The sequence below is a fragment of the Mustela lutreola genome, chromosome 10 (assembly GCF_030435805.1).
Source record: "Mustela lutreola isolate mMusLut2 chromosome 10, mMusLut2.pri, whole genome shotgun sequence".
In the NCBI taxonomy this organism is placed as follows: Eukaryota; Metazoa; Chordata; class Mammalia; order Carnivora; family Mustelidae; genus Mustela; species Mustela lutreola.
In genome coordinates, this window is record NC_081299.1 from 43,496,331 (window position 1) to 43,510,538 (window position 14,208).

Below are 14,208 nucleotides of genomic sequence, written 5' to 3' on the forward strand. Positions count from 1 at the left end.
GTGCAGAGTGAACTATTCAGGAACACAGACCTGGCCCAGGCGTTATCCAGACCAGGGTGCTCCAGTGGCTTCCATTACCTCTGGACGGAGCCCACAGTTCTCCACAAGGTCCAGCAAAAGCTACCAGCAAACTCTCCAGCCATGTCTCCTACAGAGCAACTACCTATCCTACCCGTCACTGGGACCCCACCCCAGAATGTGGCCCCCAGGAAGCCCCTTGGCAGGCAGGCCCCTTCATTTCTTGCTCCAGGGCACGTTACCCATCAAGCCTCTCTGCTAGGCTTTGTGCTCCTGGGGACAGACCAGGACTGATCAGCTCTGGCCAAGAGTCAAGCCCCATGCCCTCACAGAGGGGGCTGATCGCTATCACAAACCACAGTCCCATCTGCCTCTGGGCCTCCATTCTGCATCTATACAATCCATTCTGCATCTGTACGAAGTCTGCCCTCGATCAGGGATGGCAAATTCAGAGGTCACATACTACCATCTACATCTGCATGTTCACGGCAGACAACGCCTACCAATATCCGCTGAGCCCACACACGGCTCTAGAATCACTCCCAACAGTGGTCCAGCAGCCACAACCAACCAATCAGGGCCGGCATCAGAGCAGAAACACTGCCTACTTTTTAGAGACGATGGCTAGAGTTTTCTCTTTCTCCCTCCATCATTTCCCTCCTTTTCTCTTGTTCTCTATTCTCTCTCTAGACAACCAGACATGCATCTGACCACTGAGTTAGAACACTGAGGTCCCGAGCCAGCAAGCCTGGGCTGAAACCCCGATTATGGCCCGTAGCTGCTCACTGAGCAGGTCAGTCCTCTCCCAGTCTCTCTCCCCCAGTCAGCCATGCCTCCCCTCTGCAGAAGTGTGGTGATCAAAATGAAAGTAAGTCGCACGTCAAAAACACGACATACCTGAAAACAATCACTGGAATTTGAAACAAAACAAGAACAAAAACAGTCTGTACTCAGTGCTCCCTTCTTCGTGACCCCTGCCCTCCTGCCATTCCCCAGCTCCAGACCTAGAAATCCTCACTGAAGGGCACCTCCCTTAGAACTACCTTAGGGCCAAGGAGCTGGGAGGGGGCCCACTCATACCAGCAGGCCTGGCCAAAACTAAGCAGAGTCTGCCAGATGTACAGCCCAACTGACTTAAGCTGCATGGAAAAAAAAAAAAAATGCCACTGCTTGATTATGTAAAACCCATCTGGATCCCAAGCAGAAAATCCAAGTTGGAAAGGCCCTCAGAGACCATCTGGTCCACCCTGCTACATCTACTAGCGAGGAAACTGGGGTCCAGAGACAGCGAGCAACTTGCCCAAGGTCACTCAGCAAGTGTATGGATAAGCAGGGGACTAGAACAGATGTCCTCAGGCTCTCATCTTCTGTATCCTTCCCCACTCCAGAATGCGGCCCCTGGACCCTCCAAGCCTGGAGAGAATGAGGATCTAGAGTTTTGAGGCTGACGGGGCTCTACTACTGGTAACGTGAACAGCACAAATAAACTCAGTTCAAACACTCCCCAGGTCCTTTGTGCGTGCCAGATGCTGGGGATGCCAAGATGAAGGTGTATTTTTACAAGGAACGCACAGAAGTAGAACGTCCTGGCTAAATTCTACCATAACCCCAAGAACCCCAAAATACTCCCCAATACTGTGAAGTATGGTCAGGCCAGGCCCTGAACCATCTCTCCACCAGCCCTCAACTTGCTATCAGACATATCTCGTACCACAGGACCCCTCAACACTAAGTAAGAAAAAGCCAACGGATGGAACCTAAGGCTTGGATGGCCATACCTTCCGACCCCAGGAGTAGCCTCGCAGCCTGGCAGTCTAAGGAAGTAAGTCTCCTGTGTTCCTTTCTGTGGGGCTGGAGTTGGGGGGATGGGTAGACAGCTGCTGTCTACCCACCAACCCACCTGGGAGGCCCCACTGGCTTCAAAATTTGGCACCAACTGGGGGTGAAGTCCTGATGTGAAAACTGGGCCGGCCACCGGGGGACAGGATCTGGTCGCAGCTGAGTCAGCCAACCCAGGCCGGCTATCCTGGTACAAAGACCCCCTCAGCCGCAGAGCTGCCCGCGCAGACTGCGGCCAAGCAGGGGAAGAAGTGCAATTGTTGGCAGCCGATTAAACCCGATAGCATCTCTATTTCCCTTCGAATAGCAAAGCAGCGGCGGGAGAGCCGAGGCAGGGGCCACATCGATAGCTGATATTCTGGTCGTGAGCTGGCCTACTCCGGAAATGGGCAGTCACTACCTCCTTCCAGAGAGATACCCTTTCCCCTCAGCACTGACCCAGCCCGAGGGGGTCAGATCACAGCCAGGAAGCACCTCCTCTGCCTTCGTATTCACCTGACTGACTAGAAAACAATGTCCTTATCTGAGGAGGGTATGGTGGGGACAAAGTCAGACAAAGTCACCCAGGAAGTAGAGAGTCTGGGGCACACAGGTCCCTGGCTCCATGTCCACCCTCCACCCCCGCCCCAACTCTTGGTGGGTTCATCCTGACTGGGGTTCAGAAAAGACCTCCACTCAAGAGGATCCAAAAGTTACCTCTGTTTGATGGTGGCTGGAAGTGGCCAAATAAGGACAGGATTCGGTCTGGGCTTTCTGACCACACACCCCTGAACGTCACAGGGGAGGGCCCGAGAAGTATGTCTGGAATTAGGCCTTAACCATGGACAATTCTACCAAAGCAGGAAGTTATGAGCTGCCCACATTATCAGGCAGACCCTGCCTAGCCCCAGACTCAGGCCAAAATAGAAGTCAACAGCCTATTTAACAAATGCAGCTGGCTACTGTCCACCTCTTCCCGCCACAGCATCCTGCACTGGGCACTCAGCCGCCAGCAAGCAGCCTCAACAGGCACGCAAGTGGAGACCGGTACCCGGGGTTCTGTCCACCAGGCAGGAAAGCCACAACGGCACTGTGTCCAGGGTGTACCCGTGGCCTCATGTGGGAGGATGTGTGAGCCTGGGAAAGAAGGCCGAAGCAGGTAACACCTGGGGGAAAGACCAACCAGGTACAGGACACCCACCTGCAGTGGCCAGGAAGATGACTGTCCCTCGGCATGAAGGCCCATCTCAGACAGCAGCCCCTGGGCTTACCCTCTGGGGAAAGGACAGAAGCCTGTCTGCCTCCTTTCTTTCTTGGGTCCATTATGAATGTTCCATTCTCTTCCAAGTCTAGCCCCTCTTCCTGCTTACGTCAAGCCAAGCCCCAAGCAATGCCTGGACTGGTCTAACCTAGAGCCTATGCACCCCATTTCTGAGGCTGTACCCCTTTCCACCCCAGAATAAGGCTCCAGTTCGGGCGACATGCTGGGAATGTATACAGATGTATGTGTGGCCACCCAAAGCCCTCAACCGCCATCCCTATGACTCCCCTCACCACCATCATGATGGTGGACAACCTGCTCTTTCTGGTTTTGGGGAACACCTAAATTTTACGGATTCACTCCTTAGACAGTCAGCAGCATGTCCAAACCCTTCTCTCCTGAGAGTCAAGATCAACTCAAATGTGAAATTTTACAAGGGAGAAGTGTCACCTAGGCCATCTTCCACCCAGGGGGAGAAAATCCCCTGAACATCCCTAAGAGGGGTTTCTCCCCCTTTAGCTTAGATGTCTTAGTAACAGGGAGCCCCGCCTCCCGCAGCCTGCGTCTCACCGCTGGAAGCAAGAGGTGTGGAATTCTGGCTCAAACCAAGCAAAATTCTCCTTGGACTTTGTCTCAGTGCTCCCAGTTTTGAATTCTTGGGCTTCACAGAGAAATCTCGGCACTCTTTTCTATATGACAGCTCTTTCCATAGTCTTATCTGGAAGTGTTAGCCTTTCAAAGGGGTGGGGAACACAGGCAGGTTCTCAAACCCTGCCACAGACAGGTCTGAATGAATGAAATGTTACACTCAGAGAAGCTCCTCTAGTCCTGCACGCTAACTCCTTTCTGAGATGGCATCCCTGGTCTCAGCCTGCTTAAAATCGAAAAACCCCTTATCCCTTGTGCCAGGGGACCATGGAGATAGGGGGAGGAGCAGGCACAGAGAGGCCTGGCAGCCACCCCCAACCCTGATAGGAGATGAAGCCCCCAGAGGCTGACAAGGGGTCTTTGGGAAGAGACCAGACTCCCACCCCACGTGGGATGTGCCCCTGCCTTTGGCGGGCGGAGTACGGGCACAGATGCTCACGGAATGCCGACTGCGATTGCACTCGGAAAAAATGAAGTGGTTAACCAGAGGGAAAGGATTCTGAGACCTGCCAGGATGGTGGGTTTTTTGTTTTTTTTTTAGATTACGCCTAAGGTTTGTAGTTTGGACAGGCAAAGTAAACAATGACGATGACAGCAGCAACACAACAGAAACAAAGAACAGTTTACTTGCTATTTAAAAAAAAAAAAGGCCTTTTGTTATAAAAGACAGCTCCCCACTGCCTCCCCGACGATGGGCTGTGCTGTGCTGTGCCTTCGAAGATGGTGTGAAGAAAACCCACTCTAACAGAAGTAACACAGCATGTGCAAGGGGTGGGGGGGAGGCGGGGGGCGGGGCGGTGGAGGGGTGTAGGAAGGGCAGCTACTCCCATCTCTTTTCTCCCCTCTTCAGGTTTTGGAAGGGATGGAGAAAGGGATGGGAGGGGTTGGAACCAGCACAAAGCAACTGTATTTAGACCATGGCAAACTGAGCTGCTACTTACTTCTCTCTCCCTCCCTCCTGCCCACCTGGGCCTGGCCTGGAGCCTAAGGAGCAGGGGACCGAGGGGGCCCAGCACGTACCTGAAAGAAACCTGGCGGGATGGGGCCTCCTGGCATCCCATCGTTGGGGGGAATGTTGCCAAGCACAGGGCTCGGAGCGGCTGCTGCACTCTGTGGAGACAAGAAGTGGGAGAGTGAGAGGTGGGATCCACCCTGAGAGATGTAGAGCTGCAACCCCTCCCCCTCCCTGCCCCCATTCTCCCAGTCTGCCGATCTGCCCACATCCTTCGAAGACCCTCCTCGAACATCATCCTCCCAGGTGTGTCTCTCACTGGGCAAATGATGAACTCTTTGAGCCTCTGTTTTCTCATCTCTAAAATGGGAGAACATCATCTACTGCTTTGCACACGCACCGCAGAACACAGTGCCCGGCAGCTGTTGCCAGTGTATGGACACCCTGCCTTACACACTCAGCTGCTTTATGGGGTCCCTGCAGGGCAGTGGAGGGAAGGAGGTTTTATAAACATTTGCGTCCCCTCCAAGAGGCTGCATGCTGTATGGTGAGCATGTCAATCACTACCCACAGTTTAATGAATGAACAGGGAGACCCGCTGGGAAACGTCCCTGGAGAGCCTGAGGAGGGCAGGGCTCTTTTGGGCCCATCAGAGTCTCGGGGGGCCACAAGAGATGAGATGGGCCGTGCAGCATGGGGAGTGGAAGCACCTTTCTTCTTAAATGCTGCTATTCCAGCATTTACCTAGTACATCTGCCTCAGCAAATGCCTCCCGGGAGTGAACAGACGTGGTTCTCCCCAGCCTGGCTTCCTCCCAGGCAATCTGTGTCCCACCTGCCATGTGGTCAGCGTGTCTGAACCTGGGCCTGCACGCACACAGGCAGGGTGAGGCTGATGGGGCAAGTCACACACACACACGCCCCCAACCCCACTGCCACCCTGCACACACACCCCCCACTCCTCCTGCAGGACCCCCTTACTCCACTTCCATGTCACCAACCTCACACATACCCCCCACTGAGAATCTGAGAATTCACCAATTCTCAATCACCAATTTCCTCCCAGGGCTCTGACCTGTTCTCTGGGACAAGAGTAAGCCCCCCAGGGTTTTGGGACAAGAGTGAGCCCCCTGGGGTCAGGAAACGGAAGGAGGCCGCTTTTTCTCTTACAAATGCAGCAGAATTCACTTCTTCCCTTTCCTCAGCCAGGAAAGAGGAACCAGAAGTCCTAACTTCCAACTGTGACTGAAGGAAATGAGGTAATGTGTGAATCCCATTGGCCGTGGCAAGATGAACAGATACCCCCCACCCCAGGGACCCCTGCATCTGGGCTCCAGGGCCATTACCCGTACCAGCAACAGAAGGCCGTGGGCAAGCCAAGTGGCTTTCCAGATGGTTTCCTGTACAAACTGGGGGTCGCCATTGTCCTGCCTGCTCGTTGGGATTGTGGAGGATCATGGGACAGAATGGCCTATATTTGTGCACCAGGAAAGCTCGGTAATCTGAAAGCAAGGAGGGCTCACTATGGGCAGGCACTGGGTGTCTTAGCAGACTCAGCTAAAGAGACTGGAGTGGAGATGGACTGGCCAAGCCAGCCCAACCTCTCAAATGCTTCTGCCTACCGACAGGCAACTCTCTCTCGCTAACCATCCTGTAATGTGTGACCAGCATCCCCAAACACCACGAATGAGGTCTTTCCACATTCTCAGGTGAGAGCCCCACTCAGGAGGATGAGGGGCAGACTGCCTCTGTCTGCCCCCCCCCCCGCCCTGCTCACCCCACTACTATCTGGGCAAGGGCCACCTGGGGGACTATGCCAGGCTATCCATTAGCTGCACTATTTTATAATCTCTGGTTGGTGGGTCTGTGGAAATGCACCTTCTCAGGATTTACAGCCAACAATTATTCCCTGGAAGCAGGGGCAGCAAAGTTTTAAAGAAAAATCATAGGGAGGTAAACAGGCACCCACGTTTTCCTCAAGTTTTGTCAGAGACCGGTTTTCCATTTAACTCTTTAATCCTTCAGGAAGTTGTTTTGGTACAGAATATAGATTTTACTTCTCAGGCAGTGGCCTCAGTATGATTTTGCCCCACTCATTTGAAATCCAGAGGCAAAATCCTGACAAAGGCTTGGGTCTCTTTCTGTGCTTTTAAATCCTGTCCTATGTCTCTACAGTTCCATTGTCATGGTCGGGGTTTCACCGCGGACGTGACCTTCTCCTCCAACTCTTCAGTGGAAGTTTTCTGGCTCATTCTCACCCACCTGTCCCTCCAAACCTCAGATCATTCATAGAGGTCACCCTCCTACCGAAAGAAAAAAGTTCATATACGTGTATACGTGTACACACACACCCCCCCAATGCATGTATGCATATACGTGAATACAGATCTGGAGGAGAAATGCCTTCTTTCTTCAAACTGAGGTGCCCTCCCAGGACACGGTCTTTCTCCAGTGACTCACACCTTTGTGCAAGTCCCGCAGTCAAGCAGGTGCGGGGGCACTGACAGTAATTACCGGGAAGGTAGGAGTAGGCGACACGGGGAAAAGCAAAACCTTGTCTTGCTAAAACTGACTAAATGTTTTATTCAACAAATGTGGCACCAACTTGTCTGGGGGATGAGGACAGGAAAGATGGAGCTCCTGACTGGGGAGGCCCCGGGTGGCATGCCTGGCAGGAGCCACTGGGCCTGATGCTAGAAACAGGCTGGTTACTCCCTGCCACTCGCCTGCCCTCTCTCTCCCTGAACCCCCAGCCAGCCTCTTAGGTGGACACGAGCACCCCGTCTGACAGAGACACAAACGTCTTCGTGAGGAGAGTGGGCTCAACACAGCCCTCTCCCGTTTGTCCTCCTTGTCTGGATCTACTCCTCTCCAGCCTTCAACCCAGATCCGTGCTCTGTTTTCACAGAAAGATCTGGAAAGTCTTACCAACTTGATTCTTTAAATTAGCGTTTATCATTTCATATATGCTTCCTTTTCATAGAACGCAGCAAAGGAAAAAGAAAATTAGCGACCGTGTTTTCTTAAATAATGTCAAGAGCACGTCCCTTCTCATTACATGGCCGAAGAAAACATGAGTTTTTAACGAATCTAGTATTATACAGAGGTAACATTATTTAACCAAGTATGGTGTTTGCTACTCTGACAGTTACCAAATGGTGCCTCTCTTGTATTCGGACCTATTTTTTGGGTCACTACCTTTTGAAATGGTCTCTGCTGGCCACTTCAAGATCTACTTTTATGGAAAGATGTCCATGTTCCTTGTTATCGGTATATTTGACTTCTTCCTTAGTGATATATAAGAGCTCTTTATATTTTAAGGATATCACATAAAGATATCTTAGAATTTAAAAAAAGAAAGAAAGAAAGATACCCCACACTTTTAAATGAAAATTTGAACCCAGGAATATGACTTACAAGTCTCCCTCCCTTTGAGAGTTCCTTTTCCTACAAAATTAGAAGTAAGTTCATGGTTCTAGGAACTGTGGGTGGGTGGGTGCAGGGTCCAGGGTCCTTTGAATGCAGGGCTGGGGTAACCGTGGATGGTACAATTCTCTGACATCTGTGGGGAGGACAGATTTCTGCTAGCCTCCAATGAAAGGAAAGCCGTATTAGCAGTGATTAAGGTAGCAGGAAGCTGAGGAGACAACTTTTATCATTCAAAGCCTCATCCAGCAGCAAACATAAGCAAAATAATGAACTTGAATTATGACAGATACTGCTATTCTTTGATTATGAAAGAAATATGTGCTCATAATGGAAAACTTTCAAAGGGGCAAAAAAGTACAAAGAAGCAAATGAAAAGCAGCAACAGATTTACAAGGCAACGAAAGGGTTAAGTACTACCTGTGGTTCACAGAACCCAGTCCTCCAGACCGCCTCCTCCCACCCCCATACCTGAGAGCAGGGGCTGTTTTATACCCATCTCTGAGATGGGAGGGCATACAGCAGGTGTTCAATAAATGATTATGACTTTTATTATTCAAAGACCTGCTCAAACCTGGCCATCTAGAGCCAGGCCTTTACGGATTGCTAGAACTCAGCCTCTCCCTGCGGTTTCTAGCTTTGAGTTAGAGCTCCATTAAGGCACTCAGCAAAGCGTCTCATGTGAGTTTTCTCTAAAAACACAAAATCCAGACCAAAAGCCCCTGACGTTCACCACGGCCTACAGCTGTCAGGACTGTGGGGGGTCGAGGGATGGAACCTCCCACTAGGGCAGGGAATTAAAGAGCGCTGGATTCTGAAGCCAGAGACCTCTCTATGGGCTCAGGTCCTTGCTGCTGGGAGCCTCAGTTTTCCCATGCATCCAAAGGCAGGGTTAGACGGGAAAGAATAGCTAGTGCATGAACAGGAGGACAGTCCTCTTTCTGGAAGACTTCGAATTTTAACTCTTTTCTGCTCACTAAAGAACACGTAAGAGATCAAAGATTAAAAACCACCCTGACACCTCTGCAGGTAATAGCCTTGACATCTGAGCTCGACCGGCCCAGGCCCTCCTCATCCACATTTATCTAAATACACATACGTACATGGACTAAAAAAAAACAGAATCAAATCAGGCATGCAGTTTGGTAACTCATGCATTAAAAATAAATAAATAAATAACTTTAAATTCTTTTCTAAATAATAAACAGGCCTTGCACTGGGTGGCGGGGCCCACTGCAGCCAGGTGCCTCCTCTAAGACTGGGGGGTCAGAGTCAACATGCCAAGCTCAAGGTGCCTACAGACAACTGCCTGAAGCTCCTCGAGGTCCCCTGCAAAGTATGGTATTTTTGTTCATGACCTGGGAGCGTTCCAAGGAGGACTGATCCCACAACCCTCTCCCTCAAGAGTAGGCCTTCTTTACGATCCCACGGTGGTTACAAAGCCAGCTGGGTCCGGGGCTCACCGCAGAGCCTCAGCCTGCCCTGCACTGCAGCCCCAGCTGGCTGGTCTCCCACATGCCCTCCAACGAAAGGCGGTCCTCACTAGCACATCTGCTTTTCAGCAGTGACCCCCCTTCCCTTGGCTAGTGCCGAGCATCCCAATATACCCTCCACTAACCCACCCAACACCAGTAGAGGACAAATGCACGTGGCAAGTCCCAGACATAGTGCCAGGCCCTTTCCTCGCTCTGTAGCAGTAAGTCCCCTGGGGCTCCAAGAACAGCAGGGTCAGTCCAGAGGAACCAGGAGACAAGCTCCCAGGACCTCCCATCTCGCATCTCAGAGCATCTTGTGCTAGGGGACAAGTGCTCATACTTCCTTCCAGGAGTGTGGGTCTGGGGGATGGTCCCTGCAAGGTGTTCTCTTCCAACCCCCACCCAGGGAACCTCAGCTATCCTCACTCACAAATTAGCATGGGACCCCCCTCCCCCGCCCCGGCCCTGGCCTTTGTACTCATTTTCAATCTTTTAAAGTGATCCCCGGGGTGCCTGGGTGGCACTTCGGGTTAAGCATCTTACTCTTGGTTTCAGCTCAGGTCACAATCGCAGGGTTCTGTGATCGAGTCCCACACTGGGCTCCACAATCAGTACAGAGTCTGCTTGGAATTTTCTCTCCCTCTCCCTCTGCCCCTTCTGCTCATGCATGTGTTCTCTCTCATAAATAAATCTTAAACATAAATAAAAATAGAAATAAATAAACAGAAATCACCAGCGAACTGAATAAAACCAAATGCTCAGTGAACCGCAGGACTCCCACCAGCTTGGCCAGCCCCTCCTGGTTTACAAGGCTGCAAAATGCAACTTTGTTTGGCGATCCCCTCCCTCCTCGCCCCACCCCAATACTCAGGCCTCAGGCGTGTAGCAGCACAGAGCCCACACGCAAAACCACCAAGGATACGGCCTTTCGCAAGTGAAACTCAACACAGGTCACGTGGCCAAGCACGCGGGACACCACAGGATGTGTGGCGTATAGGCTGGGTGCATGCAGATGGGAAGAGAGGTCACTTAGAGGAGTGAAGGCATCCCTGTGCTGCCTCTGTGAGAAACGAAGGTCTCTGTGGGACGCCTGTGTCCAGAGAAGGAGGGACGCTTGCGCGGGTGTCGAGACAGGGGTTTCAGCAATCTGAGCAAAAAGCTCCGTCCCTCTGGGCCGAGTTTCCTAGAGGATTTGTTAACCCAAGCAGGACAGATGAGCTGAAGATGTTGACGAGGGAGCGGAGAGAATATCATCACTCAGACAGAAAGGCCAAGACAGAGAGAAGCAGGGTCAAAAGAGGGAGACGGGACCGGAAGAGGCCTCTTGGCTTTATGCACAGACCACAGAAGAGAATCAGTTCTGGAGAAGAGGGGCTCTAATTCTGCAGCCTGCAGAAAACACAGAGCTGTTGCTACGTGAAGAGACAGAACCAGCTGGTATTAAAAATAGGTTCAGATGACACACGGGAGTGAATGACACAGGATCCCTGCCTCCAAATAGCCAGGGGGCTGTCACATGGAAGGAGGAGTGGACGTGCTCTCTTGGTGCCAAGGGACAGCTCTGGGTCCAAGAGGAGACACACTGAGCTACAAAAAGCTTCTCCAGGTCTGAGCATCAGCATAAGCTGCCTCAGGAAGTGGTAGCCTATGTGAACTTGGGGCGGCTCATGGCTGGGACACAGCAAGAGCACACTGCAGATCTGAACTGGTGGGGCTCGATCTCTGCTCTCCGGCTTTGAGCCATGTGGACTGTCTCAGCCTCACTTCCCCTCGGTTACCCACCACTACCTGGTGTTGCATGGAGATATCAGCATAGAGGACCCCTGGAGTGAGGGTCCCTGGACCAGGTTCCCACTCTGGCTGCACACCACCTACGGTGTGACCTAGGCAACCGCAAGCCTTCCTGCCCCTGGCCTCTACTCAGCTCCAAACGAGGTGGCTGAGGTCCTGCTATTTCAATGAAACAGGGAGATCGCACTGAGCTCTAGCTGAGCAACCGGAAAAAAGGCCACGTGGAGGCAGAAAAAGACCTGGCCAGCCACAGTCAGGCCATCAGGCCCCAGGGAGAGCTGTCCTGGCACCGGAGCCTCTTCCCAAGTATCCTGGGTAAGGGGGTCAATGGTGTGGAGAAGGGATGCGGAGAACAGCAACTGCCTTTCGTCCTGACCCCAGAGATCAGGGGAGGGGATGGTGTGACGGACTCTTCAACATCCCCACTGAGATGTCATTTCTGTTTACCATAAGATAACTGAGGCACAGAGAAGCACATGATCATGAGTGGCTCTAACTTTAGTCTCTCTGTTCCTCCACCCCTCCCCCAATCTTGGGTCCAGAAACCCCAAAGCAGTCTCCAACCAACCCTGCGAGGGGAGTTCTGTATGCTTTTTGACACTTAGGAAAAGAAACAGCAGATCATTACAGACATGGGGTGAGCATGCAAGGCATTCTCTGCATTTGGGATCCTCTCTACCTGTTCTACTCTTCCCCCTAAGGAGACTGACCTAACCCTGCTCCTTCCAGCAAATAATTGAGGGACCCGGCCTTCAGCAAAGGGTGTGGTAAGGGGTGTGTTTGTGTGTGTGCACGCGCGTGTGCGTACAAGTGTGTGTGCAGGAATGCATGAACCCACGGAAGAGGCTGCTGGATCTAACTGGCAAATTACCCTGGAAAGAGAAGGAGAAACAAGGTAGGTGGGAGCTTAAAAAGGTTATGAGTGCTTTACACATGCTGGACGTTCTCAGCAAACGCTTGCTCCCAGGGCGGTGGGGGCGCGTCGTGCCTGCCAGGGAGGCAGATGACAGTACGTGGCTCTGCCCTCAAGGTCTGGAGGATGAAATGAGCCTCGGTGACAGCGAGCTGAGGGGTGTGGGAAGGTGCTCCAGGCGAGCGCAGGGAGGCGGGGATTAGCTGGATCAGGGAGGCTTTATGGAAGAGGTGGCACTCAAGCCAGGGCCTTAAAGGACGGCAGGACTCGAAGATGCAGGTGGTGATACAGAGGTGAGAGATTACCGCTGTCATCTCAACCCTCCCAGCGAGCCAGGCCTTTGACAGCTGCTCCGCTCCTTCAGAGCGCAGATGCCACAGAGCCTCCATCTCCTCAGAGCTCCATCCCAGCCCAGCTTGGGAGTGGGGGGGCCCGGGCTGGGCCTGACTCACTTCCCTCCTCCACAGGGGGGGGCTCTTCTATGGGAGGGGAGTCGGCCACCCAATGCAGCGGCTGACTGTGCTGGCCCAGTTTCTCCCCTAGACTTCCCAATAAGCCAGTCAGTACTCTAGCTGAGGACTTTAAGGGATTTGACTAGGGTCACAGGGCTTGGAGGGGCAGAACTGGAGTCAAGCCCAGATGTGCTAAAACCAGAACCCATCTCGGCCACGTCCCAGCTTCTCAGATCTCAGTGCTGAAGATGATGTTTCAAGACAGTCACCCAGTACAGAGAGGTCAAGTGAGGAAGAGACCTAGCCCTTCTGTTCTCCAGGAGCCCTTCGTAGTCCTCCGTAGAGGGGGAGCCTTCTATCTTCTGCGGGGCGTGGGAAAGTTAAATTGGAGTCTCAGGCGATGGGCTGAGGCCGAGACAGGTGATCGGCAAGCAGAAGCCCCTGCACCAGCGACACAGCACCAAGGCAGACAACAGACCCGCTGGGTCTCCGTGATTCCACAAAAGCAGACCAGGCCAGGGAAGGAAAGGGGGTCGCGGCTGTCAGAGGACATAATCCGCTCAACAGAAGCCACACTTCTGAGCAGTGGTCTCTCTCTACCCCATGTTAGAGAAATAGGATTTCATGTTTTAGAAAATGAAACAAAGGCACTCCCATCAGTACACTTCCAAGAGGAGAACTGGCTTCCGTCCCGGAACTGAGAAGGCCACGGCCACCATCCCACCAGGCCTTGCCCGTCCATCCCATGGAGCACCCAACCTCTTCTGAGAATTAGATCAAAGGGTACCGTTTGTGTAAGAGGCGGAACCCCACATAATTAATACTTGGTTATACTGTGGATGCCAGCCAGGGCACCCTCCTCCATGTGCAAACACCCACTGGCTAGGCCACACAGCACAGGGCGCAGGTTCTAGGCGTGTACACCCAAGACCAGGGAGATTAAGGGCTAGAGGTGCCCCCGCAAATGAACAGTAAGAGTGGATCAACAGCACACTATTTGTACAATACTGATTTTCTCCTTAAAGAGAGATGAGCTCCGTGGCCTGGGTTTACACCATTAGCAACACACACACACACACACAGAGTCTTAAAGGAGTACTTACAACCGCAAACATGTCATAGTAGGCCAGTGACAGCTCCTTAACAAGAACACTGGCAGTTGTTGCCTCTGCAAAGCGGAAAATTCCCTGGCGTGGACCCACACACACTCAGTTCCAATGACAACTTAATCCTGCCAGGACTGAGGTGTGCAGAGAACAAAAAAATCGCCTGCTTCCAGAAACTTTTAAGGTTAAGACAAATCATTAAAGGCATGACCCTCGGAACATCTTTCCAAAAACGGGAGCCCACACTCTGCTCGGCTGGCACCAAATTCAGCGGGGACAGAGCCACTTGCCCTCGGATAAGCCTCTACTGTGACAGGACGAACGTGCAGTCTGTGAAGTGCACTGGGGT

General features: G+C 52.4%; 1 protein-coding gene across 9 annotated transcripts in view; it reads right to left on the reverse strand.

The window, feature by feature from the left end:
* SSBP3 (single stranded DNA binding protein 3) overlaps positions 1-14,208 on the reverse strand; it is a 163,709-nt gene that overhangs the window by 43,542 nt on the left and 105,959 nt on the right. For all 9 annotated transcript variants that reach the window (XM_059137429.1, XM_059137424.1, XM_059137426.1 and 6 more), the window contains one exon: positions 4,766-4,855. In XM_059137429.1, coding sequence (XP_058993412.1) covers positions 4,766-4,855 — 90 coding nt within the window. The remainder of the gene's footprint in view (positions 1-4,765; positions 4,856-14,208) is intronic.